At 38.1% G+C, this 25,767-nt stretch overlaps 2 protein-coding genes across 2 annotated transcripts in view; both read right to left on the bottom strand.

Annotated features, from left to right (window-relative positions):
- LOC118824709 (integrin alpha-2-like) overlaps positions 1 to 6,287 on the bottom strand; it is a 29,877-nt gene extending 23,590 nt beyond the window's left edge. The window contains exons 1-5 of the mRNA XM_036595065.1: positions 6,198 to 6,287; positions 3,344 to 3,467; positions 2,149 to 2,258; positions 1,940 to 2,031; positions 1,355 to 1,469 (exon numbers count right to left, since the gene is read on the bottom strand). Coding sequence (XP_036450958.1) covers positions 1,355 to 1,469; positions 1,940 to 2,031; positions 2,149 to 2,258; positions 3,344 to 3,467; positions 6,198 to 6,237 — 481 coding nt within the window. The 5' untranslated portion in view covers positions 6,238 to 6,287. The remainder of the gene's footprint in view (positions 1 to 1,354; positions 1,470 to 1,939; positions 2,032 to 2,148; positions 2,259 to 3,343; positions 3,468 to 6,197) is intronic.
- Positions 6,288 to 8,042: 1,755 nt separating this feature from the next.
- Positions 8,043 to 24,112, bottom strand: atp6v1b2 (ATPase H+ transporting V1 subunit B2). Its single transcript, XM_036595258.1, has 14 exons — positions 23,923 to 24,112; positions 21,311 to 21,366; positions 20,757 to 20,855; positions 18,507 to 18,600; positions 18,327 to 18,404; positions 17,865 to 18,004; positions 17,093 to 17,194; positions 16,842 to 16,939; positions 16,586 to 16,709; positions 14,990 to 15,140; positions 14,699 to 14,781; positions 14,006 to 14,110; positions 13,546 to 13,675; positions 8,043 to 9,237 (listed from the first exon to the last, which is right to left on the bottom strand). The coding sequence occupies exons 1-14, from the start codon at positions 24,056 to 24,058 to the stop codon at positions 9,101 to 9,103; spliced, it is 1,533 nt and encodes a 510-aa protein (XP_036451151.1). The 5' UTR covers positions 24,059 to 24,112; the 3' UTR covers positions 8,043 to 9,100.
- Positions 24,113 to 25,767: the final 1,655 nt, after the last annotated feature.

The raw sequence follows: 25,767 nt of genomic DNA, 5'->3' as shown, positions 1-25,767 counted from the left end.
GCTTCCCAGCTTACTAGTTGCATGGTGACTAACTTAGGTTAAATTTCTTATATGTGTTGATGTTAATGATTATCACTAACTTAGCAACAAGCTATATTTTATGACTATTGCACTTTATTATCTTCATGAACAACATATGACATTAAAATAGGCTGACTTGTTCAGTGGATAATTGCTAACAGTCACAGGTTAGCGCTAATTACGCTCCTTCAGAAATATTCAGTAAGAGGCTTTAAGTTGAAACCTATACTGAAAGGTTCACTACTAAACAGTAACATACAAAGTGAAAATGGTAATTTGAATGTCTATTCAGTCATGAATCGACTGTGTTTTAGCTACAGCTGTCATGAATCGCTTATGTGAGCCATGGTTAGCTTGTCGCTAATGTAACACTGGACAACCCTGTTGCAAAGCTAGCAGAAATAGGCATTATGCTAGAACTATTAATCGCATAAAAAAGGCTTAATTGCATTAAACACTGCTGTGTGTGACTGATACACATCTGTATCTGGGTTAAAATGACAGTATGGCTATGCACAACACAATGGGTGAACTTCCCAGTTGCTGTTGTTGCTTCTTCCCTTTCTTGCGTACTGTCTCACATTCGTATCATGTGTTTTGAAGGGGAATTCCAGATTTTTCCAGATTTCTGAATAATTCATTCCTTGAGGTAGAAACAAAGTCATTCAGAGTGGTTTGGTGTGAAATGGGACATTGTAGAGAAAGTGACTCAGATTTCTTTACAGTGGTGGTGACAGGAACCAGGGGTCACAATGTTTACAACACATAGCTATTTTATTTACTATCCAAAAGCACCAGTGAACCTACACGCACCTTCTGAGTTCTTATATGTAATATTGACGATGGTAAAATAGTGGTAAATCTGAAAAGAAACAAGGTTTCTTTGGGGACTATTTTGCCTCACAATGCCCTGCATGTATCCCACCACCATGAATGGATTAAAATAAATGGATTATCAAGAAATTTTAGGCCAAAAACGTATCACAAAATTATCATCAAACAGTGTCTTAGGCAGCAGGCAGTGTATTCATAACTATTTTGTGTGATAACTTTCTGTGAGCAAGGTTCCAAATTCTTCAGACGTCTGGTTCCTATCACCACCACTGTGTAAATTTCTGAGTCAGTAAGTTTCTTTACACTGGAGCATTTCACACCAAACCACTCTGAATGACTCTGTCTACATGCTAACCATTTAATTATGCTGAACTTTTGAAAAGTTGGTGGAATTCCCCTTTAAGTCATCAGTGTCCCAAAGTTCATGCTACCGAGTACCTAAACACTGCCAGAATTCGTATTCATTAGTGAACAAATTGAGACAGGTATTCACTCCTACTTTGAAGAGCAGGGGAGAACGCAGGTTGGGCAGAGAACAGAGGGCTCACTTCTGCACACACTCCTGGAACAAAATTCTGAGCCCCGCAACTCTGAGCCCACAGAGGACCACACGTCTGAAACAAACACATACATAGAGAGATTAGCACAATCTACACACAACAGATAAAAAACTTAAAAATATTCGAAAAAGAACCCTACATAGAAAGGTAAAAGGCTGATATATAGATATAGAAAAAGAAGAATGGTAGTGACAGTCGGAAAAAAAACACAAAGATGATAAAAATTGCTGCAAATATGTCAGTAAGTAAATTACACCTCTCTGATGACTTCATAGCATAATGATATAGTGTTTTAAAAAATATGTGCTGCTAATTTGGCTAACTAGTGGAGTAACTGAATGTGTTGCATGCAACTTTGTTTTTTGAATTGAACTGTTTTTCAAGTTGCGCAGAAATGATGTTCCAAGCACTCATAACATGCAACTAGCTGCGTGAAAGTTTCACCGTGTAATGTCAGCCTAAAATGTCTGGAATCGAACAGCCATAGAGCACTATAGAGTATAGCATGAACGTTTTTAGTTTACCATAAATCCATTGTTTTTGGTCTTTCGTGTGAGGGTCATCCCCAGACTTATGTTAATGTTGATGTTCTGCATTGTTGGTGTGCTGAAAGAGCCTGAATAAAAAAAGTGAAACAGTGTCATGAGTCCTTAGACAGATGTACCTTGGATTTGCTAAATAACACAGTACAGATTCACTACAGCAGCAATTGCTAAAGGTAATATTAGCTCACTCTGCAGGTTGAGTTTCTCACAGGTGGACGCAGCACTCATGATCTCACACTTATAAACGCCTCCTACTCTGTTATTGTTGGATGTCTGCCATGGAGATCCCACCAGTAACCTGAGAAAACAACACACATCACATTATTAAGAAAGTCACATTTAAAAAGACCGACATTATGGTTTGACAGGGTGATTTTATTGGCTGTGGCCACAAAAACTACACTATTGTTGAAAGGTTCTGGAGCCTTTGAAAGAACAGGTGTATTTCTTTTAGGTAATATTTTAGTGTGGACCACATTCTATCATGTGCTCACCAGATACAACTTGCTAAGCACCAGATACTATTAGCTGAGCATCAGATATTATAACATGAGCAACAGACACTATTTTGCTAACAAAAGATACTATTTAGTGAGCACCACATATTACCAAGTGAGCACCAGATACTATTTGAGGAACACAACATATTATCAAATGAGTATCAGATACTATTTGGAGGGCACCACATATTACCAAGTGGGCAACAGATTGTATTTGGTGAGCACTAGATGTTGTCAAGTGAGCACCAGATACTATATGGTCAGCACCAGGTGCTGTCAGGTGAGCATCAGGTACTCTCAGGTGAGTCCCAAATATTATCAGGTGAGCACTAGATACTATTTGGTCAGCACCAGGTATTATCAGGTGAGCACTAATTAGTGAACACCAGATACTATCAAGTGAGCATGAGATATTATCCAGTGACACCAGATACTATTCAGTGAACGCCAGATACTATTTGGTGAGCACCAGATACTATTAGGTGAGCACCAAATATTATCAGGTGTGCACTAGATACTATTTGGTCAGCACCCAGTATTATCAGGTGAGCACTAATTAGTGAACACCAGATACTATCAAGTGAGCATGAGATATTATCCAGTGACACCAGATACTATTCAGTGAACACCAGATACTGTCAGATGAGCACCATATAATATTTGGTGAGCACCAGGTATTATCAGGTGATCACCACTCATCTAAGGGCAGTTTAAAGACGAGGCCATTCAATGATGTGAAGAAACTACATAGTTTCCATGTAGTGCAAAATGTTACTGTTCAATTTCAGTTGACACTACAAGAGAGAGAAGTATAAGAATGTAGTGAATACAGTCCAAACTAAGTGTCATAAGTAAGTCTACATTACTTAACCACTGTGTTTACCATTTGCCCTGCTGATTGGTGAACTGTTGCACTGTGTATCCAAACTCCTCCTCTGCTGCTCCTGAGAACACTTTGGCTCCTGCTGTTCCCACATTAAAACCATGAATCTGCTCAACACTCCAATCTGCAGACACACGCACATCAAACATTCTAATCACACACTGTCACTGCGATCATGTATTTCTAAGTGGCAGAGCTGCGCTTTGTACTGTATCTTCTACACAATGCTAAGTGGAACTGTAACATTATTCACATTTTGATGGTTAAACAACCTCATAATTCAATGGATCCAGTGACACTTGGGATAAAAAAGCACACAGCACAAAACATAACAGCTTCGGGGCATTTTTGTTTACCACAGGATGCTGCAGGAGCAATTTTTGAAAAACTGTTTAGACATGTTTTCTTAATTTTTCTAACACGAGGCCAGCTACAGATTGACAACATGGCTGCAGAGGTCTGTATTGAAACAACAGCTAGCAAGAACAGCTGTTCTGCAGTGTTCAAAAAATGCAGTGTAAACCAAGAACAAAACAAACAAGGCTATGCAGTGCTCCTCATCACGTGTGGTTTTAGAGGGGTGGCCAAGGTGGCCAGTGCTTTTCCTGAAATCTGTTTGGCCAGCGCAGATGCCACAACAAAATTTCTGCCACGTTATTGGCTTTCATCTCGCTGTGAGGCGGGGCTTCTTTCATCGTAAAGAAAGTTACTGACTCTCATTTCTGTACAGAGGTGGTGGTAGGAGCCAGGGGTTGCCATGAATACAACACAGATATAGTCAGTTTATTTACTAACCGAAATCACCAATGAACCTACATGTGTCTTCTGAGTTTTTATATGTAATGCTGATGATGGTAAAATAGTAGTAAATCTTAGAATAAAAGTTTTTATTGGGCCCTATTTTGCCTTATAACACCCTGCATGTACCCCTCCACCATGAATATATATAAAAAATATGTTTCAGGTCAAAATCTTACCTTGAAAATATCAAAACAATATCTCAGATACAGTAACCCAGCCTACTGTGTATATTTACTGTAAAAAAAACAGTCCATACAGTGGTACTCTGTGTGCCAAAAAAGAGTGTGTGTGGGTGTGTGGGTGTTTCAGTATCTGCTGTTTTGCTCTTTACACAGTTCTTGTTGGGAAAAGAAGAACATGTTGTGACAGCAAAGCATAAAGAAGATGTTGCTGGAGGACATGGCTGGCTCCTGTGAAGAATTCACAGCTCCAAAACATGCTGGAGGACATGGCTGGCTCCTGTGAAGAATTCACAGCTCCAAAACATGCTTTTTACTTTGTAAACTTAAAGAGCTAAAAACTCCCATCTGATTAGTTTATGAGTGAAATCTGATTTGGTTTGGTCACATCACTATAAAGATACAGGATTATATTTGATAAGTAGTGTGCATGTTTGAGCCGTGAGAACGCGGCACCACAAAACCCAGAAAGCAGCAAGATGTGGTGCAACAGCTCCGACCACAGCGCTGTTCACTAAGACGTGGTCACAAAGTTTTAAAATAAGCTTCATAAAGGAGTCATAGTGCTGCTAGAACTAAACCTTGCATCTCCTTTTTTATTTTATTATGCAATTTGAAAATGCCAGCTGTCGTTTAGACTGGGTCAAAAGTTCATGATGGAAAGACAAATAGAAATGGTTCAAAATGACCTGCAATAAAATCTTTTACATTAGTTTACACTGAAAGTTAAAGGGGAATTTCAGGGATTTTTCAAAATTTCTGCACAATTCAACCACTGAGGTGTGAAGAAAGTCATTCAGAGTGGTTTGGTGTGAAATGGTTCATTGAAAAGATACGTACTGACTCTGGTTTCTTTACAGTGGTGGTGATAGAAACCAGGGGTCCTGACGTCTACAACGGATATAGATATTTTATTTACTATCCAAACCACCTGTGAACCTAAACATGTCTTCTGATTGTTTATACTTAATGTTGATGGTAAAATGGAGATAAATCCTGTGTTCTTTGGGGACCATTTTGCCTCACAACACCCTGCACATACCTTTCTACCATGAATAGATCTTAAAAACGTAATCTAAAAATTATCGTAAAACACTGTATTTGTAAACATTTCACGTAATAACTTGAGGTGAGCGAACTTTTAGAAACTTCTGATGTCTGGTTCCTATCATGACCACTGTGAACAATTCTGACTTGTATATTTTTCTAAAATGGATCAGTTCATATGAAACCATTCTGAGCAACTTCATTTACATCTTAACCACTGAATTGTGCAGAAAATGTAAAGAATCTGTGAAATTCCACCTTAAATACATTTTTTCAAAAGATATGAGGTTTTGTTCCGAGAGCAGCAATAGTTGTATCATTGATTGTAGATTTATGAACTGTTGCAGTCAGAGAGAAAAAAGCAGCAGAAAAGATCACAATTAATTCACGTTCAACAACACAATGTACTATCTTGAAGAAAAATACTACAAACTTTTTCTGGTTGGTCTAAAGCAATGACACTTCATATAGTTATAGCTTGGCTGAACATCAAACGGTATTTGATTGAATTTAATGAATACATGTATGATTTCATGCTTTAATTCAAAATCAAATTTGGAGTTTCAATTTGAATTTTGCTAAAAGTCAGTAGAACAGCAGACTGAACTCAGTATGATGAATGAGGAAGCCTTTTTAACTATATGGTTTGACTGACAGATTTATTCCATAGAAAATAGATAATTAGATAATTTAGACTCAAAACATCCTTCTTCCAGTTGTTAAATATTAGTTACTTCTTTCCTTTGTTTCCTTTCACTTCTTGTAAATTTACCCTTCTTCTTTGAAATGTACCTTTATTAGTAAATAAGCATTAAAAATCTACTCACAGTGAAGTGCAAGAAGGATCAGGATGGTATTTAACTTCATGCCTCTGGTTAGAAATTTCAGTTCTACAGCCCTGTTACTATGTGCTCTGGTGGCTGCCTGTCTGTTGGAATGAAGATGGCTATCTGGACGCAGTAGATATGCTTCCAGCTTCCTGCCCTTGCCCGGACGTGTCCAGGGACTGAGGTTGAATGAAACAACAACAGCTATGCTGTATGTCAAAAGAAAACCCTTATGCTGTCTGAAAAAGGGGTGGTTGCTGTCTGGGGTGGTACAATCAAGAGTATGTCTTCAGTACTTGTAATTAGGGAACATAATTGTACAACATTCCATTATTTTACTCCATAAACTCTCTCTTGACTCCAGGCTTTTTATTTTATTTTTCTGTTTCAAACATGAGGTAATGAAAAGGTCCACATACGCCCCTATCTCCTGGAAAAGTGAATGTACTGCACTTATACAAAAGTATACACTTTTCTGGGAAGCTTTCCACAAGATTTTGGAGTGTGTCTGTGGGAATTTATGTTCATTCAGTCAAAGAGCATTTGTGAGGTCAAGTATTGATGTCGAGGAGGCCTGGCTCACAATCAACATTCTAATTCATCCCAAAGGTGCTCAGTGAGGTTGAGGTCAAGGCTCTGGGTAGGCCACTGGAGTTCCTCCACACCAAACTCATCAAAACAAAACTCATGGGCGGGGCCCAAACCATGAAAAACAGATCTGGACCATTATCTCTCCTCCAAACTTTACTGTTGGCACTATGTATTCCAGTACGTAGTGTTCTCCTGGCATCCACCCAGACCCAGACCTAGACCCAGACTTGTCCATCAGACTGCCAGATAGTGAAGCTCTAGAGAACGTTTCCACTGCTCCAGTCCACTGACAGCGTGCTTTACGCCATTTCAGCCGACACTTGGCATAGTGCATAGAGATCTTGTGTGTAGCTGTTTGGCCATGGAAACCTGTTGCATGAAGCTCCTGGTGCAGTTTTTGTGCTCATGTTGCTTCCAGAGGCAGTTTGGAAGTCTGTAGTGAGTGATGCAACTAAGAATATTTTACATGCTACATGCAACAGCACTCGGCGGTCCCACTCTGTGAATCTGCATGGTCAACCACTTTGTGGCTAAACTATTGTTACTTCTAGACGCTTCAGTTTATAATAATAGCACTTACAGTTGACAGGGGCAGATCTAGCAAAGAAGCAATTTCACAAACTGACTTATGACAGCGCCACAATTAAAGTAACAGCTCTTCAGTACAACCTATTCTACTGCCAGTGTTTGTCCTTGGAGACCGCATAGCCGGGTGTTTGATTTTATACACCCGCTAACACCTGTACTCAATAAAAACATATCTTTGGTCGTTTAGCGTATTTTGGTCACTAAAGAGCTGTAGGCAAAATAGGTGGATGTATGCAAATGCGTTGATTTTTGTGACATCGCAAAAACAGAGAATTCAAAACAGGCTTTTTTCAACTTAGTTTCCACATAAGGACCATTTGTATTTACATATGATGGGCCCTTTAATGCCTATTATCCAGTAACTACTATGAATTATTCAGTGACTACAATAAATTATTGAGGAAGAACTATGAATTATTAGGAACTACTATAAAACTATTACAAGTTATGTAGTTATGAGGAGGATAATCTTGGCCCACCAACATATCCCAAGAGTTGAAGGGGTTAAAAAGATGTTAACTGTTTCTAAATTGCTTGCTTTCGGTTTAAGTAAGTGGTCTTCTTAAGAAGGCGCATCATCAACAGCATGTGAAAACAAGTCAAGGCAGTAACCACATTACACACTGCATACCTTATGCAAACTGAGTCATAATATGGCTACTCATATGAGCAACAGTAATGGCACAAGACCAGATTTTATTCCACAGACTGTATAGACTACAAACATTTCACAATATATCATGCATTCAACAAAAAAGAGCAGGTGGGCACACTAAATCCATGGCACAGAATGTAAATAAATAAACATAAAGACAAAAATATTAATACATAACAAATAAATACTGATTTTACCCAATAAGTAAACATTCTTCTCTTTGTAACATAGAAAGTTTCAATGTATGCAATAAAACTCTCTCATAAAAGTGTCAGACAACAGCCAACATCCAACCAATAACTACAGAGAACAAGGCCAGGTGAGCACAACATAAGGCATAAAAATAAAAAAAAAAGGTTTTTAGTTTTATAAATAAAAAACAAGAACTAAAACTGATATTGCTCAGTGAATGTTTAAAAGTTTTGAAGATGTATACAGCGCCACCAGTATTACTAACCATATGGCTTCTCTACAATATAATCCATATAAATCACAGCGTACAGCAAGATCATAGCACACTTGAAGATTTGGTAACATCTGTAGCATTAAGTGGAGCCGCACTTTTGTCCGGCAGGAATATCAGGTCACATGCAAACAGCTTTTAAACCCTACCAGCTACGTCACCAGTGTTAAAACGATAATTGCAGCGTCATAGTGGTCCAGCATTGACTGCAGATCGCTTTGAATCACTGGTGGCGCAAACTGCTCCGTCCACAAAGGGACTAAAGGTTTCTATAATAAACTATTTATGTAATCACAATGTTCTTTCACACATAAGGCTGCACAGAGATCTTACTGCAGTATAGCAACAATATTCACAACAAATATACATGACTGTTTGGCAACAATTAGATAATGTACAAAGACCAAAAAGCAGCGAAACAGAAGCATGAAATACGATGCTAAGACTTAAGGTCCAGAGTATGATAAGACATCTGAGAGTGATGTTGGATGGCAGAGGTGATGTGGGGTACACAATATCAATGAATGAGAGAGAGAGAGAAAGAGAGAAAGAGAGAAAGAGAAAAAGAGAGAGAGAGAGAGAGAGAGATAACAGAAGAATGGAAGCTTAGTGTTTGGAGTCTCGAGGGTAGAACTCTGCCAGTGTGCTCTGAGGGATCCTCTTCAGCATCTCCTTAGGGAAGATTCTCATCAGCTGCCAGCCAATATCAAGGGTTTCATACACACTTCGGTTTTCGTATGCACCTACAGGACAAAACAGCAACACATTAGACTTGAAAATACAGTTTTCAAACAATAATTTCATTTATTGATTAATTTATTTCATTTATTATTTATTCACAGTCAAATCCTGATAAATTACCAGCACATCTTCACCATTAACGTTCACGCTTTTTGTCATTCAAACTTGTAGCCCTTAAACCCTATTCTACCAGGATGCACATGAATCAGATGTGTCATACAAGCTGTGACTTCCTGCATGAACAGCCAATCACTCCTTCACTTCTCAGTCATATACAAAATATATTCTCATGACATCTTTTTCCTTCACAAAGCCTGGAAACACTGTAAAAACAAAAAAGTGCAACAAAAAAGAGATACTTTGCTTGTACATCATTTATATAGACTGATCAGGCATAACATTACGACCACCTCCTTGTTTCTACGCTCCATGTCCATTTTATCAGCTCCACTTACTATACAGGTGCACTTTGTAGTTCTACAATTACAGACTGTAGTCCATCTGTTTCTCTGCATACTTTGTTAGCCCCCTTTTACCCTGTTCTTCAGTGGTCAGGACCCCCATGGACCCTCACAGAGCAGGTACTACTTGGGTGGTGGCTCATATTCAGCACTGCAGTAACACTGACGTGGTGGTGGTGTGTTAGTGTGTGTTGCGCTGGTCTGAGTGGATCAGACACAGCAGTGTTGCTGGGGTTTTATACACCTCAGTGTCACTGCTGGACTGAGAATAGTCCACCAACCAAAAATATCCAGCCAACAGTGTCCTGTGGACAGTGTCCTGTGACCACTGATGAAGGACTAGAGGATGACCAACACATACTGTGCAGCAGCAGATGAGCTATTGTCTCTGACTTTACATCCACAAGGTGGACTGACAAGGTAGGAGTGTCTGATAGAGTGGACAGTGAGTGGACACAGGGTTTATGTTATGCCTGATCGGTGTGTATATATGATGATACTGATACCAATGTCAATAAATAACATTAAAACACGGCTTCCCACGGATTCCCAAGAAGAAATTTCCTCAAAACATGCCTTTTACTTGGTAAACTTAAAGTACTAAAAGACTTCCGTTTGATTTATCCAGGTTAAAGGGGAACATGGTTTCATGTTAAGACACTGTTTTACTATAATCTTGAGAAAAGTTTGATCTAAAATGTACTTAAAAATCTATTTAGGGTGGAGAAGTAAAGGCAGGGTGCTGTGAGGCTAAACAGCGCCCCCGATCCCTGCCCTCCCAACCAAAAAAACAAAAAAAACATTAGGTATCACTGTTTTACCACTATCAACATTACATATAATAAACCACGAAGTCGCATATGGTGATTTTTGTGCATAATAATAAAATAATAATAATAATAATAAAATGGATATATTTGCAGTAAAATTAACATTAAAACTTAAAGTACTAAAAGTGGTAGTGATAGGAACCCTTGTCACCCCTGGTTCCTATCACCACCACTATAAAGAAATCTGATCTGATCCATTTCACATAAATCCACTTGAATAATGTTGTTTACATCTCAACAATTGAATTACACATAAAATAAAAATAAAAAATCAGTGGAATTCCCCTTTAAGGGTGAACTCTGGTAAGTTCTGGTTATGGTACAGTGGTAGTTCAATTTGAGCAGTGAGAATGTATTGCAATAAAACCCAGAAAAGAACTGGATGTGTTGCAACAGTCCCATAAGACCACAGAGAAATTTATAAAGAGGTTCCAAAGTGTCAAAAAGAGTTTATGCCAATGTCGATACATAAACATTTACAAAATGTAGAAATTGGGACTAGATCTACCTTAGCATTAGCGTATGTAGGGGGTTACATGTGCAGTAAAATTAATAAAGTGAACATATTTTAGTGCAGCAGTGCCACCTAAATGTTCTGCACTTCTGGAGTACAGTAAATACATGACCACATATTGGTTACGAATGACAGTCAAAATGAAACATCTATGAGATGCTGATTTTTTTGCTGATACCGATTATCATGCTTCACTAGTTGTCACATTTACTAAACTGACAAGCTGTGCTAAAGCCATCCACATATACAACTTGAAGCAGAGGCTTAAAGTAATGGTTCGGTGAAAGATCAAATGTACACAATTTTCCACATACACAAGATGCAGTTGGGTGCCCGAGACTTGTTTGCAGTCCAAATTTTGCTTATTTAATTTAGGAATGATTAGGTTAACATTGCCAACAAACACTATATTTATAATATAGTCTCTGAACTCACTCAATACTTACACTTCTCTCAACTCACTCAAACAGCATAAACGTCTTCATCGAGGTCACACAGACTTGTCAGTGTGGTTTAGAGCACAGTATGACTTACTGTGAGCAACAAAAATGAACAAAACTGCAGACAGCCACTTTACACAACAGGATCTGTACTCACAAGCCAACTCAGGAATAGGAGTGCTGATCTAGAATCAGTATTTTTAGCAATGACTGTCATAAATACTGAGGAACCTGATCAGAGGTCAGTTCTGCTTTTTAAATATCAGAAATGACTGCCTGCAGTGGTGAATTTTTATTTATTTTTATAGTTCCTAGTAAGTCATACTGTGCTTTAAACCACGTCTGCACCACAATAATTAGGACACGGAGGGAGTTTGAGCTAGCTGAGAGACTTTTCGGAGATGTACTCACATGTCTACACAGAAAAGATTTGGGGTCTTGGGTTTGTTAGCAATGTTAGTCTTGTAGTTCCAGTTCTAAACTAAATCAAAATAAAAATTTGGACATCTGGGGTAAGTGGAACATTAAATACATTAGAGCCTAACAGACTAATAAACATAATGGGCTATAAGAACAGTGGTCTTTAGGGGTCAGATGTGATTTTGATTTTTTTGAATGCTAATGAGTGCACCATCGTCCTTATTTTTAGATTGGTTTATAACACTCAGTTTGTTCCCACGCTAATAAGCCCACGTTCTCACCCACATCTAGCTCAAAATTTCTCATGGCTGCTCAATGACGTCCTCATTATGAGATCATGTCTGGCCCTGCAAATCTACAGAAACAGTTGCTTATAACCATATTATTATTCTACTGGGACACTCTGGCAGGACTAGAAAAACTTCTGGGTATGTAACAAAGGTGGGACTGAAAAACTACAGCTGCTTTGTGGTGGGTACTGTGGGGCTGCACAAGATATGCTGGAGTACTGCGTCCACGCACACACTCGCGCTGGCTTTTGTATGTTTAAAATACTTAATAGCTAATGTTATTGCTGGGAAACTAGAAAACATCTTTCAAAGAGCCCACTCCCAAAAAATCCACCCAAAGCACTTGAAAAGTTCCTCCCACCTTCAGGGTGCATCATCAGAAAGGGAGCTACTGACTGACATTTCCATGCCAGTAAAAGGAACTTACCTAAAGCAAGCAACATGTCAGCAGTGTGGGATTATTTCACATTTCAGAAAATTAGTTGGAATAATTATTGGAATAACTACAAAATGTGCAGGGGCTGGTATGGCCACGCTATTGTGACCAAGTACATCAGATTTAATTAAGCATTACAAGATAAACCATGTCAAAGTGCACAGCAATGAAAAAATGCTATTGATTTAAGCTTAGCTTATTTTATTGTATCACAAACCCCTTGCATTTCATCGGTGTCAAGCAAAATCTTTTTATTTTTTTGTATTATTTAAACTTTCCAGTTATGCTTTGCATTATTTTAAACGGAAATGGAAAAAAAAAAACATTTTTTTTTCCTGTTACCATTTTGAAGATACAAGGTTTTGTTCCAACAGCAATGATTTACTGGTTGGATAACTGCATTATTTACCAAAATACAATATTTAAAATTTGGACAATATGATGATACTTTATTGTTATAGAGATAAATTCTGTCAAAATATACTTTTCTGAGCATATCTGAGAATTTCTGAGAATATTGACTAACTACAGGTTTTATTACAAAGTGAACGTAAGGCCTGTTTAACTGGACCTAGTTTAACTGATTTAGTGCAGTGTAGTTTTTAAAACACTGAATAAAATCACTGTAGTTGTAGGTTTATTATTTGTCTTATTATTATTATTATTTCTATTATTATGATTGTATTTTTACATGTGGCACTACAGATTCCATTTTGTCTGTTCCAACTTCTTAAATCTCAGAAAAACAAAATATTGTGATGCATATTGTGTATTGTGAAAATGTCATGAAATATCGTGATATAATATTTGTGTGTGATATAAAGGTGTATCGATGCATCCCTAATTTTCGCCTTAAGTGATCAGTTAGTTTAATCATTGCACCCGCACCACGATTTAAGTTTAAGCTTCTACTACTCACCCTGAGATATGAAATTCTTCTCGAACTTCTGCAGAAACTCCAGGTACAGCAAATCATCAGCTGTAAGGGCCTCTTCACCGACCACAGCCTTCATGGCCTGCACATCTTTTCCAATAGCGTAGCAGGCATACTGACAACATAAGGGCAGTTTTACACAGCCTATTCAGTGACTCTTACCACTACACTAGCACAATAACTCTAGATGTACAGCAGCAGTCATATGCAGTCAAAAATGCTTTATTAAAACAGTAATATCAAAATAAAATCAAATATTCAGTAAACATGAGACGAATTACAAAGCAAGAATAAACTAAATAAAAACCATAAATGAGCATTACTTGTTACTAAAGTAAACAGCTCTCTTTCTCAACACTAAATAATAAATTAATGGACTACTAAATCCTGTTTTACTTATCCTTTAGTAAAGTCCAAGTTCTATGCTAAGTCCCATAGATCTCACCAATTGGTTGGACACGTCCGAGTGGTCCTTGCGTGTCATCCCCTCGCCAATGGCAGACTTCATCAGTCGAGACAAAGAGGGCAGCACATTGATAGGAGGATAAATCTGCACAAAAAAAACAAAACTTCATCTAAACATCTGCAATAGCAACAACTAATTTATGATACAGCAGCTCAGACATCACATGATATCACAGATTCAATCCTAGCTGATGCAGACTGCCATGGCATCCCTAAGCAAGCCACTGGCTCCTACTGGCTCCTACTGGCTATTCGCCAAATAAAGTTGCTTTAACCAAAAGAATCAACTACAGTCATGTGCAAAAGTTTGGGCTCCCCTGGTCAAATGACAGATTTTTTTATTAATTAAAAATAAGTGAAAATCAGTGAACACAGAACCTCTATAGTGAACACAGTTCTGTACATTTTAATGCTCAATTACTGTTTATTTGCTGCATTTAACACATTGGAACTAAATAAAACATTAAATGTGGCTTGTACAAAAGTTGGGGCACATTTTTTACTTTGTTTAATTTTTTTCCAATAAATAGAAATTGTGCATGAAAATATATAAAAAATGCCATATAAAATGCCTTATAGAGGATTTGCTAACTTTTGACATGGGTGATTAAACTTTTGCATATGACTGCAAATGCAAACATAAGTTAAGAAACATAACGTTGTTTTGACTGACCTGTCTGTTGTGAAGCTGTCTGTCCACATAGATCTGACCCTCCGTGATGTAGCCGGTCAAATCGGGAATAGGATGTGTGATATCTGTAGGAGTTTAAAATAATAATAACAACTTTATTTTTATAGCACATTTAATACAAATTTACATCTTAAAATGCATTAAAAAATAAAGAAATCAGAATGGTACAACAAATTTTCATAAAACGTTAATAGCACATTGTTAAAAGGTAAAATAAAGCCATTTAAGCACAATGTTTGGGTGCGTAAGAGGGGAAATCAGGTGGTCCCTCACCATCGTTGGGCATGGTGAGGATGGGGATCTGAGTGATGGAGCCGTTGCGTCCCTCCACGCGGCCAGCTCGCTCATAGATTGTAGCCAGATCAGTGTACATGTAACCAGGAAAGCCTCGACGGCCAGGCACCTCCTCTCTAGCTGCTGACACCTGGGAAGGAAAATAACATCATTTCAGGAGTCACAGAATATTATAAAACACAGCTCTCACATGAAGCAGCTGGGAACAGGAACATTCTGTGGATGTTTGGTTCACTAAATCAATAATGCATATTTTAAAATCTCCTAAAGATCTCTATACAGTAGAAACAGAGCCCAAAACACTGTTAAGATACATTTTGCCAAAAAACAAAGGAATAGATATATCATGGGAATACATTTAATCTGGGGCAAACTTTTTCTTGTACAACGCAGTTTCCAATGTTATGCAATCACATATTACTGGAAACACCTCAGAGACTCTAGCGGGAATCATCATGGCTGTGGTCACAATAGATTCTTAAGAAGAAAACTGAATTGAAATTTTAAAAAAGAATGACTTGATATGTTTTATATGTCTAACATGCTTATTGTTCGAAAATACTAAGATGATCTAATTTACAAAGAAAATTATTTTAAAAAATGAATCACTGACAAGCGAAAACATTTAAATCTAGTCAATATATCAGAATTTTCTCATTTTGAGATTGTTAAAAGGACATTTTAAGATTATTCAAGCTGTTTTTTCCTTGATTTAAGTAATTCTATCTAGTGAAAAGATCTTAACCTGAATTTTGCTTGTTTTGAGAAATAATACAGATAATTTTGCTTGTTTGAAGAATTTATCTGCCAATAGAATAAGAGAATTTTGCTACATAAAACTACTTGTAAATGTCTTAAAATAAGTCAAATAATCTTGTAATATTCTTACAACAATCTCAAAATTATATATATAGAATATTTTTCTTACATTTAAGATTTTTTTTTTTTTTTGCAGTGTCACATGCAGCCTCTCTAAAGTGCTTGGCACTTTAGAATTTCCATAACAGACAGATTCTTCATAATTTTTAACATTTTAAAAAACGTTTTGCAGCATGGATTGCCCAGACAAAACTCACTTGCGGTCTTAAGCCAGCCAACAGGGTGCTAACTGATGATCCTGGCCACAAATGCTAGAATCTGTAAATTTCGTAATCTTTAAAAGGGATATGCATGGTTTGTTATTGATAAATTAATTTTTATTGTTTGGTCGTTTTTAATAACCCTGATTAATTTCTCAATTCATTGCGGAAATAATAGGTACACTATACAAATACTAATATAATCAACAGTTTCAGCAGCACAGTGCTGGAAAAGCTAGGACAGGATTTCAAAGAAACAATTCCAAACCAAAGAAAGTATTATTTATATTACACAAAGGTTAGCTAGTGGGGTTGACCTCCTTTCTAATCTATAACTAAGAATCTATAGGACAAAGAAGATGAGATTAATGAGCACCAGAAGATGACTAAAGAGTCTCATCCTTCAGATTACATTTAGTCATCTTCTGGTACCGGTAGGGTTACTTCTGGATTTTGGACTGGGATTTCAGTTGGGTTTGAAGTTAAGGCTTCTGACCTCTCTCAGGGCCTCAGCATAGGAGCTCATGTCCGTCAGGATGACCAGAACGTGCTTCTCACACTGATAGGCCAGGAACTCAGCAGCAGTCAGCGCCAGGCGTGGAGTGATGATGCGTTCAATCCTGCATATGGGAATTAACTCATAATCATCAGCTCATACTCAGTCAGACCCAAAACCAAATCTGAATTAGTTTTAGAAGTAGATCTGAGAGTATCTAAATGGGCTTCTGAAATGGGGTTCAGAGTGTGCTCACGTGGGGTCATTGGCTAGATTCAGGAACAGGCACACGTTGTCCATGGAACCATTCTCCTCAAAGTCCGACTTGAAAAATCGAGCTGTCTCCATGTTGACCTAAAGACACAGTTAAGCGTTTACAAGGAATTCAGATTCTTCAGTCAACTGGGACCTGCTAATGAAGTCTAACAAATTTTATTTTTATCAAGCAAGAAAAGGGAAATTAGAAGCTAGACTAGACTTGTGAACCCCTGGTTTGGTTGTTCTCACCCCCATGGCTGCAAACACAATAGCAAAGTTGTCTTCGTTGTAGTCCATCACATCTTTGGACTTCTTCACCAGACCAGCCTGCCGACAGATCTGTGCAGCGATCTGAAATCACAGACAGAAGCACAGATTCCATTTTTCTAGAACTTTTTTTATGACCATACACATCACTGTTGTCAAAAATAAAATCTCTATTTTAGTTTTTATTTTTTGCCAAACTTCAAAATGTCTGCTGCCCTTTGCAATGTGAAAAAAATGACGATGAATGGTGTTATAAAAATTCATGATGAATGGAGGGATGAACTGAATAAAATATCCAGAAATGCCTTTTAGGAAATTGTTAATAATAATATTATTTTTCAAACCCACACTGCAAAGGTTATTACATTTTAAAGAACAAAATACATCAATATGGCAAGTGATTCTGAACGTTTGAACACAAGTGTACAGGAAGCAGAACAATTAGCTCAGGGGTGTCATGTGAGAACACTGTAAAACATTTTTTCATATCGTAACATGCCTAACTCAGTTATGTGACTCGTTATCAAAGCCCTTTGTGACACGAGTCAGGCGTATTAGAGCCAGGGAAAAACTGAGCCATGCAGTAGGAAAGGAAGCTGACAAGTAATGTAGTTTAATCAAAGCTCAGCTGTACACTGTAGATGCTGCAGACTGGGTCAAATATGAAAGATCTTTTTGATTTAAGCAAAATTGTTTTTATTTCTGTGCACAAAGCTGCTCAGAAGGAGGCTGAATATAATTCAGGGAACACAACCTCATTATGTGGTAGACCAGCTGCAGAGAAAATGGGTATTTTCTGGCCTCTGGCGATGCTGTTCATGCCATCGATGGCAGAGATGCCCGTCTGGATCATCTCCTCTGGGTAGATACGACACTGTGGGTTGATGGGCTGGCCTGGAAAACAGGAATCATTTGGGGAAAACAAATATTTAATCACATGTTTATAGACACACCACTGATAAGCATTATTTATCTAAGCAGAATCCATAAAAGCTTTTCTCAGCTGGAGACTGAACATGGTTCATCCTGTTTCAGTCGAGTTTATGTGATTTTCAGCTTTCATCTCCAAAGAGAAATTTACAGTGGTTGTTCTTCTTGCTAGCTGCACTTATTTGGCTACTCTCACTTTCTTAAAAGCATGGTGTTGAAAAATAGATGCATCTTCACATGGATTCAGTATTTAAACCAGTCAACAATCTAAAGTCTGGATGATTACCCATAATGTCCAAGTAATCCTCCGCCAAGACAGCAGGGCCTCGGTCGATCGGCTTTCCAGATCCATTGAACACCCGACCTGAAAACACAGAGGGTCTTAATGAAAATGTCTTTTCTTTAGGTTATAATTTAGCTTTTCAATTGTGTAAGCTCTGAAATATGACTCGGTTACTATTCTCACCCAGCATGTCCTCCGACACTGGTGTACGCAAAATGTCCCCTGTAAATTCACAGCTTGTCTTCTTGGCATCGATGCCTGATGTTCCCTCAAATACCTAGAACCACAAGAAGAAAAAGCTTTTCAGTGCTTGAGTACCACACATTATTCCCTTATTTAATGCTCCTAATACAAAACACAGCCTAAAACATCCTCTGTGTGGAAGAAACTTAAATATGGCATTTGTCTGCAAAATTTAGTGCAAGATTTGTTTTTTGTTAAAACACAAAATTTAAATGTGCCATTTTTTCTCATAGGCCAAACTTTATGTTTTATTACGTTCCCAATATGTTCAATTCATATTACAGTAAATGTGCAGAAATGAGGTCTCAGTAATGGAACTTAGAAAATCAACAAAACATGTTAACTGAGAGCTGCACAAAAACTTTTTAATTAGGTTAGAAAGGTTTACAGCAAGGCTATCCAAAGCGTGGCCTGTGGGTCGAACTTGGCCCTTGAAGGTGTTTGATTTGGACAGAAAGTGACCCTAACCCTACCTGCCTTCACTCAATGAGAGAACAAACATTCTCATACTATATATAACTTATCAAATTCCTATTTTTCTTCATAAATTGTTTTTGAAGTGTTTTAGTAATATAGTGCAATGTTATAACGTACATACACTCTTCTTCTTTATTTGGTCATCGTTTTGTCTTTTTAGGCCCTTGTCCCATTGCAAACACTGCACTTTGGCCCTCCAGGACAAATGTTTGGGCGTATCTGGTTTAAAGAACCTTCATGTAATGTAAAGGTACCATTCTTATCTCAGGGTTCTTCCTGGAACTTTCACATTATGCTTAGCCCACAATACAGGATTTTAAATATCCTTACTGATACCAAAATGTGAGAGACAACACACATAATGACAATTTTTTTACCAATTTTTTTTTTGTCCCCACACTACACGATCTGCCCTGAATGAAACACCACACACTTTTTAAATTATGAGAGTCCTGACCAATGGTTCAGATCCTCAAAACCTTGTGGCAGTTTCTCACAAAGTGCTACATCATGGATCTCCTCGCCAACTAACATGACTTTACATCTAAACAAACATGGCGGATGACAGCGAAGCTATTGCTATGCTGGCGGCGTGCACCATCTGCACAAAAAATTGGCGTCCACCCCACACTACAGGATACTGAGTCATAAACACTGAACATGTTTAATATTTACGGGCCCCGACTGGACTGGAAGTAGATCAGAGGAGTAAACACTGGATTATAGACAGCCCACACCACAGGATAATCTGGGAAGATCATCGTTTAAGGTCACCCTGATATTGGGAGAGTTTTATATGCTGTGGACACAATGAAACGTCGGAATGTTTATAACAAGCAAGTTTTATCTTAGCACTTTAATTTCGTTACGGGTCTTAACATAAAACCAAGCACAAATTCAGAGAACAGCTGCCCTAGTCTGAATCTCTGGGAATTATACATTGCAGTAACCCTGTAATTATGACCTATAAAGTCTTTTCTTTGTAGTGCACTGATTGTATATATTAAATCATCAAGTGTAGATGGACAACTTCAGTCACAGCAACAAGGGCTACTCCTACATTACTAAGTACCAATTACTACAGCCTTATTCATATGGAATTGAACAATGGTTTTAATGACATAATGGATATACCTTACAGCATTATAACAGTATTATGTCTTTAAGCCTAAAATAGGGCTTGTGATATAGCCAGATAGGAAAACCAGCTGAGAGCTGCCAAATAAATCCATGAGTTATTTCATGAGATTGGTGCCAAAAAGGACATGCTCATTAGAAAGTTTTCAATTTTTAGTTCTGCATAGTTTTAATAACATATTGTTCTTACCTTAAAAACACTGGATTATAGACATACAACACCACAGGATAATCTGGGAAGATCATCATTACGATTACTCTGATATTGGGAGACGTACTGTTGGGAGGAGCAAATTAGGCTCAAAATCGGCCTGATTATCCTGTAGTGTGGGCCAGGCATTACGTTGAGGTCTTTTAAAGGTTCTTTACACTCACACATCTCATTATGAAAACAGTTCTCTAATGAACCATCCATTTCAAGGTTCTTTAGCTAACCCAAAGTGGTTCTTCAATGGCATTGTGCAAAGAACCATTTTTGATACATATGTTTTTAAGAGTGTTGCACTGTAACAGTAAGCAGATGTCAAAATATCCAAAAAAGGTAAAGTAAAATGCAAAATGCAGAGGTTTCATTACCTGGACAACAGCTTTTGAACCGGTGACCTCCAACACCTGCCCGCTGCGCTTAGTGCCATCAGGAAGGGTGAGGTGAACAATCTCAGCATACCTGGGAAACTGCAGAAAGCGCAGTGAGATATATTATATATGCATATTTCTTTGTTACAACAGGCATGTTTTGTTCTTACAGACTACTAATGGTCTCCTAAAGCCCTAAAACATCTTTTCATCCAACTGTTACAGTAAAATGTGTTATGGTAAAAACAACCAAAGCATGTTAATATGCCAGATAAACAGTCATGTGCGAAGATATTCATGTTTCACAGTCATGTGAGATGTACCCAGTGGTGAGAGCCATGTGCCCATCATCCATCCCACGCAACAGAGAGCAGAACAGGCTATGTTGGCTTAGCACAGCTTTGTAATGACCACTTGTGGTTTGCTATGAGTCTTTCTGTATTTCTAATGCAGTGTGTATGCATTTATTGTATGCATACATGTGAACAACCTGTACCTCAGTATTTTAGTAAGGATGCTGACATGGATTAAGCAAGTTTATTAGTGTACAATACCTTCACTTGGTCCAGAATCACCAATGGGCCGTTGACACCAGATACAGTTTTATATGCTGTGAACACAATGAAATGTCAGAACGTTCATAACAAGCAAGCTTCATCTTAGCACATTAACTCCTTTAAGTAAACAGATAAGGTCTTAATATAAAAGCAAGCACAAGTTCAGAGACTAGCAGCCCTAGATCCCCTGAATCTCTGGGAATAACACATTGCAGTAACCCTGTAATTATGGCCTGTAAGGGTTTTCTTTGTAGTGGACTGATTGTATATATTAAATCATCAATCAAAGCGTAGATGGACTTCAGTCACGGTAACAAGAGCTATTCCTAAATTACTAAGTACCAATTACTACAGCCTTATTCATATGGAATTAAACAATGGTTTCAATGACATAATGGACATGTATTACAGCATTATAACACTATTATGTCATTAAGCCTAAAATGGGGCTTGTGATGTTGCCAGGCAGGTCAACCAGCTGACAGCTGCCAAATAAATCCATGAGTCATTTCATGAGATTGGTGCCGAAAAGAACATGCTCATTAGAATGTTTTCACTTTTTAGTCCTGCATAGTTTTAATAACATTGTTCTTACCATAAAAAACAGATTCAGTAAACATGTATTTTACAAAACACTGAGACGTACAACCCCATCATTCTGCTGTGTCAGACAAGGATGTGACGAAGTGGAGTATTTCAGGAAAAAGTGACCACCATACTCCCTGTTTGAAGGTTTATTCTTGAAAACATTAGTTTATCAACAATATTTTTTTTCAGTAAATGCTGCAAAAGCTTTAATAAAAAAGCTGTTTTTTCTGCCATGTTGTGTGAGTGGATGGACATATGTGTTACGGATGCTATCAATGTTGAATGAAATCTAAATGATGTAACTTCTTCTGACTAAATAAGCTGGTGTGACAGGGTGGAAAGCAAAAGCAAGAGATAAATTTATTGTTCTTAAAATGAATGCTTTTATTCTTTACAATAACTTTATGCACATAATATTAACATGGAAACAGATATAAGTCTATGCACAGCACAGGCCTGACATTAAAACTTCCATCTAGTAATAATTCAGATGAGTCAATGAGTGTCTATGGGCATGTAAAAATGCCTGTAATCCTTAAAAATATACAAAGAAAAAACAAAACATTTACATATGCAACGTTTTTCTTATAAACTATGTTAATTATGAATCATGAATCAATATATTTAGGTGTGAAAAACCCTTACTAGCAGATTTTTGTCTCTAATATACAGCACTGACTGTTGTGGACACAAATAGCCCTCTTTTTACGTACATGATTGCTTCTGTTTACATACTAAGCTGAAGCCAATTATGATAGCTTTATTCCTGCATAATTCAGTGCTTTAACAGCATAAGGAATATATCTCTTTAGCTAATACAGCTGTAAACAAGTAATTTGCTTATTTAGTATTATAATGTCAGTCAGGTATTCAGTGTATTGATCTGGGCCTGTGATACAGTGGTTTTTTTTTGCATTCTTCACAATTACAAGCAGTCCTGCATTTCTGATGTCATCAGGCCTTCTGCAGAGACTGCTGCCCACAAGCTGAGCTGGACACTGAATCTCCTCTCTTCTAAAACACCTTTTCAACATTTGCCTGATCAATCAAATACATCATGCATTCATTGATTAACCATAGCAGGATAACCAGCTGCAGAGCTGCCTAATAAATCCACCTGCCTCTGTGAATGTGTGCCTGTATATTTACAGTATCTTGATTCTTCAAGCGTTCTTTAGTACAACAGACAATGATTGTATTTAGAACCATGAGTAGTATGCAGAACGATTCCATGCTCAAATGGTTGTTGGCATGGTGTAATGGTGAGTGCTGGAGAATGTGTTACATATGGGTCTATATAGAACCTTAAAAAAGATCTGAAGGTTCTTCAAGCATTCTTTATGCCATGACCCACGAACACATGCTGAATTGGTTCTTTGAATGGTGAAATGGTTGTTCAGATTGATGGATTGTATGTGGTTCTACACAGAACCTTTTCAAAATGGTTCTATTTAGCACCAAAAAGGGTTATTCTGTTGTTAGCAGCTTGAGATTGTGACAATAGAAGGATCCTTTTTGGTGCTATACAGAACCATTTTAAAAAGGTTATATACAGAACCATACACAGCACATTCTCCATCAATCTGAAGAACCATTTCACCATGCAAAGAACCATTTAAGCATGAAATGGTTCAATATAGAAGTCAAGATCCTAAACGGAACCATTCCTTTCACAAAAGAACCCCTGAAGAACCATGCTTTTTATTAGGAGTGTTTGCTGATGCACTAAGCAGGCATGATACTGGAGCCTACAAGGTACAAGGGCATCACAGCAGCTGCTGATCACAACAGCTAAGCATTGCAGGAGTGGACAGTGGACAGCAAAACATCTAACCACAGCTAAATGATCCAGAAACCTGGTTCGTTTTGAGCTTTATCTCCACCCTAATACTGTCATTCATTCACACTCGCGCTGTGAGCAGCAGCGGCTGCAGTTGATGTTGGGAACCGTTAGCGACCCACTGCAGCTAGGCGAGCTAAAGGCTAAGCATCAATGTTTTTGCACTGAAACAGCTACTTACTCAGTCTCGGCTGAGAGATGTAGTCACGACTGACGGCTAGCGCATGTTCTCGGGCAGCGACGACGGGCTTGTGTCCGCTGACGGCCGACGAAATTTCGCTCACGGCCCCGCTGACCATTCCCCGAAGAGCCTTCATGGTTACTTAGCTTAGCTTAGCTTAGCTCCGTTAGCTCCTGCAGGTCGTGACAGCGGCGCTGCTGCACATGCGCAGTGGAGACTGCAGGCGCCGTCTAGTGGTTAGGGATGGGCAATACCACTCAGTTTCTCTTCGGTCCGATATTAAAGGCAGTCAATATCCATCTGCAGAGCTTCAGTACCGCAGCTTCAGCCCCCACACTCTCAGAGCCCGCACTCCCAGCCTCTGTTTAAGAACTGCAGCCGCACTTTCAGGGATTAAGCCGTGGATTTAACTTCTACTACATTACTCTTATTAGATGAGAGAAGCGATCAGTATTTATAAACTATCAGTATTTATAGGAACATTTTGAAGCATTAAAATATATCTTGGTGCTGTGGGATGTCATTAAGCACGCACTGGTGTAAATCATCACTAATTAGCCGCTCATCACAGAGCCAATGGCTGTGTTTGAAAGAGCATAATGTGTATTGTTTAATATATCCTGCAACAATATATCGCTGCTGTCAGAACAAAACCTCTTATCTCCATTTTTGCCGTTTTTCAGTTTTTGACATAGTTTAAAAATGTCTGTTTTTCTTTACATTCTGCGTAAATTTCATGATAAATGGACCAATAGAAATGGCCCAAAATTACTTGGAAAACAGATCTGGTTCCATTGAGATACATTTGAAGTAAAGTATGTTTTTTCTTCTCCTCCAAAGTTACCATTTTGGAGATACAAAGTTTTGTTCCGACAATGATATACTGAATTCTGCATACTGCTCTTCATCAATAGTATACAGTACAGTATCCAGTATACGGCACAAGCTGTGTGCTGTACCCGAGAACTTGTAGAGAGGAGAATTACCACTCTGTAATATTATCCAGGTTTCTCAAATGCTAGGGGGCGCTCCTGAATCCAAAACAAATGGGTTTAGATGGAGCATTTCAGCAAAATTGTAGTTTTACAAATGCTTAAGAGTTTAAAATGGTGCCTCATGTACGTTCATGACATCAGTGAGCGCGAACAGCTAATGAGGTGCTCTGTTCATGAACCAATCAGCATTCAGTAGCAGTAATGCTAGCATCCTGCTGCCCAAAACCTGTCTGCTGTAGAAAAAAGGAAACATACAGGTGAGTTTTCTTTGCTTTTATAGTAAAATACACCCTTCAGCTTTCTAAAATTAAAAGTTCTGGGCAAATGATTAAAAAATATTTTAAACTTTTTGTTTTTAGTCAATGAGCTCCATTCACCCCCTTTCATTGAGGACTCACTGGCGGGCACCATCTGGCATTTTGCAGTCCTTTTTTTGATATAATGGGGGAAATAGGAAGAGGACAGGCTCCCCTTTAACTGGCTCTTGTCTGCCTGTGTAATGGAAAATATAGCCATCGCAGTACATCATCCGGAATTCTTTGGCATTAAATTAATTGTTGATCACATTACTGTATACTACTTTCTTTTGGGTAGAATCAGTACGCGAGCAGTGTGTAGAAGGCTGTATCGGACTCAGCCAATCTCTCTAGCTTGACAGCACTACAAACTTCTTTTATTCCATGATCGCTTAGGCTGAATCTCAAATGGCTCCCTACTTCCCTGTGTAGCTATTACATTACTTTAATATTACATTAATGACTCCAGGACCCAAACAGTGCAAAATATATCTAACAAAAAGCCATTTGAGTTTCAGCCACATGTGCATGATTCCCTACAAGATATACACTGC

This window comes from Colossoma macropomum, unplaced genomic scaffold, assembly GCF_904425465.1.
Source record: "Colossoma macropomum unplaced genomic scaffold, Colossoma_macropomum, whole genome shotgun sequence".
Lineage (NCBI taxonomy): Eukaryota > Metazoa > Chordata > Actinopteri > Characiformes > Serrasalmidae > Colossoma > Colossoma macropomum.
The sequence above is the reverse complement of the archived record's forward strand: the minus strand, read 5'-3'. Positions and strand labels throughout refer to the sequence as shown.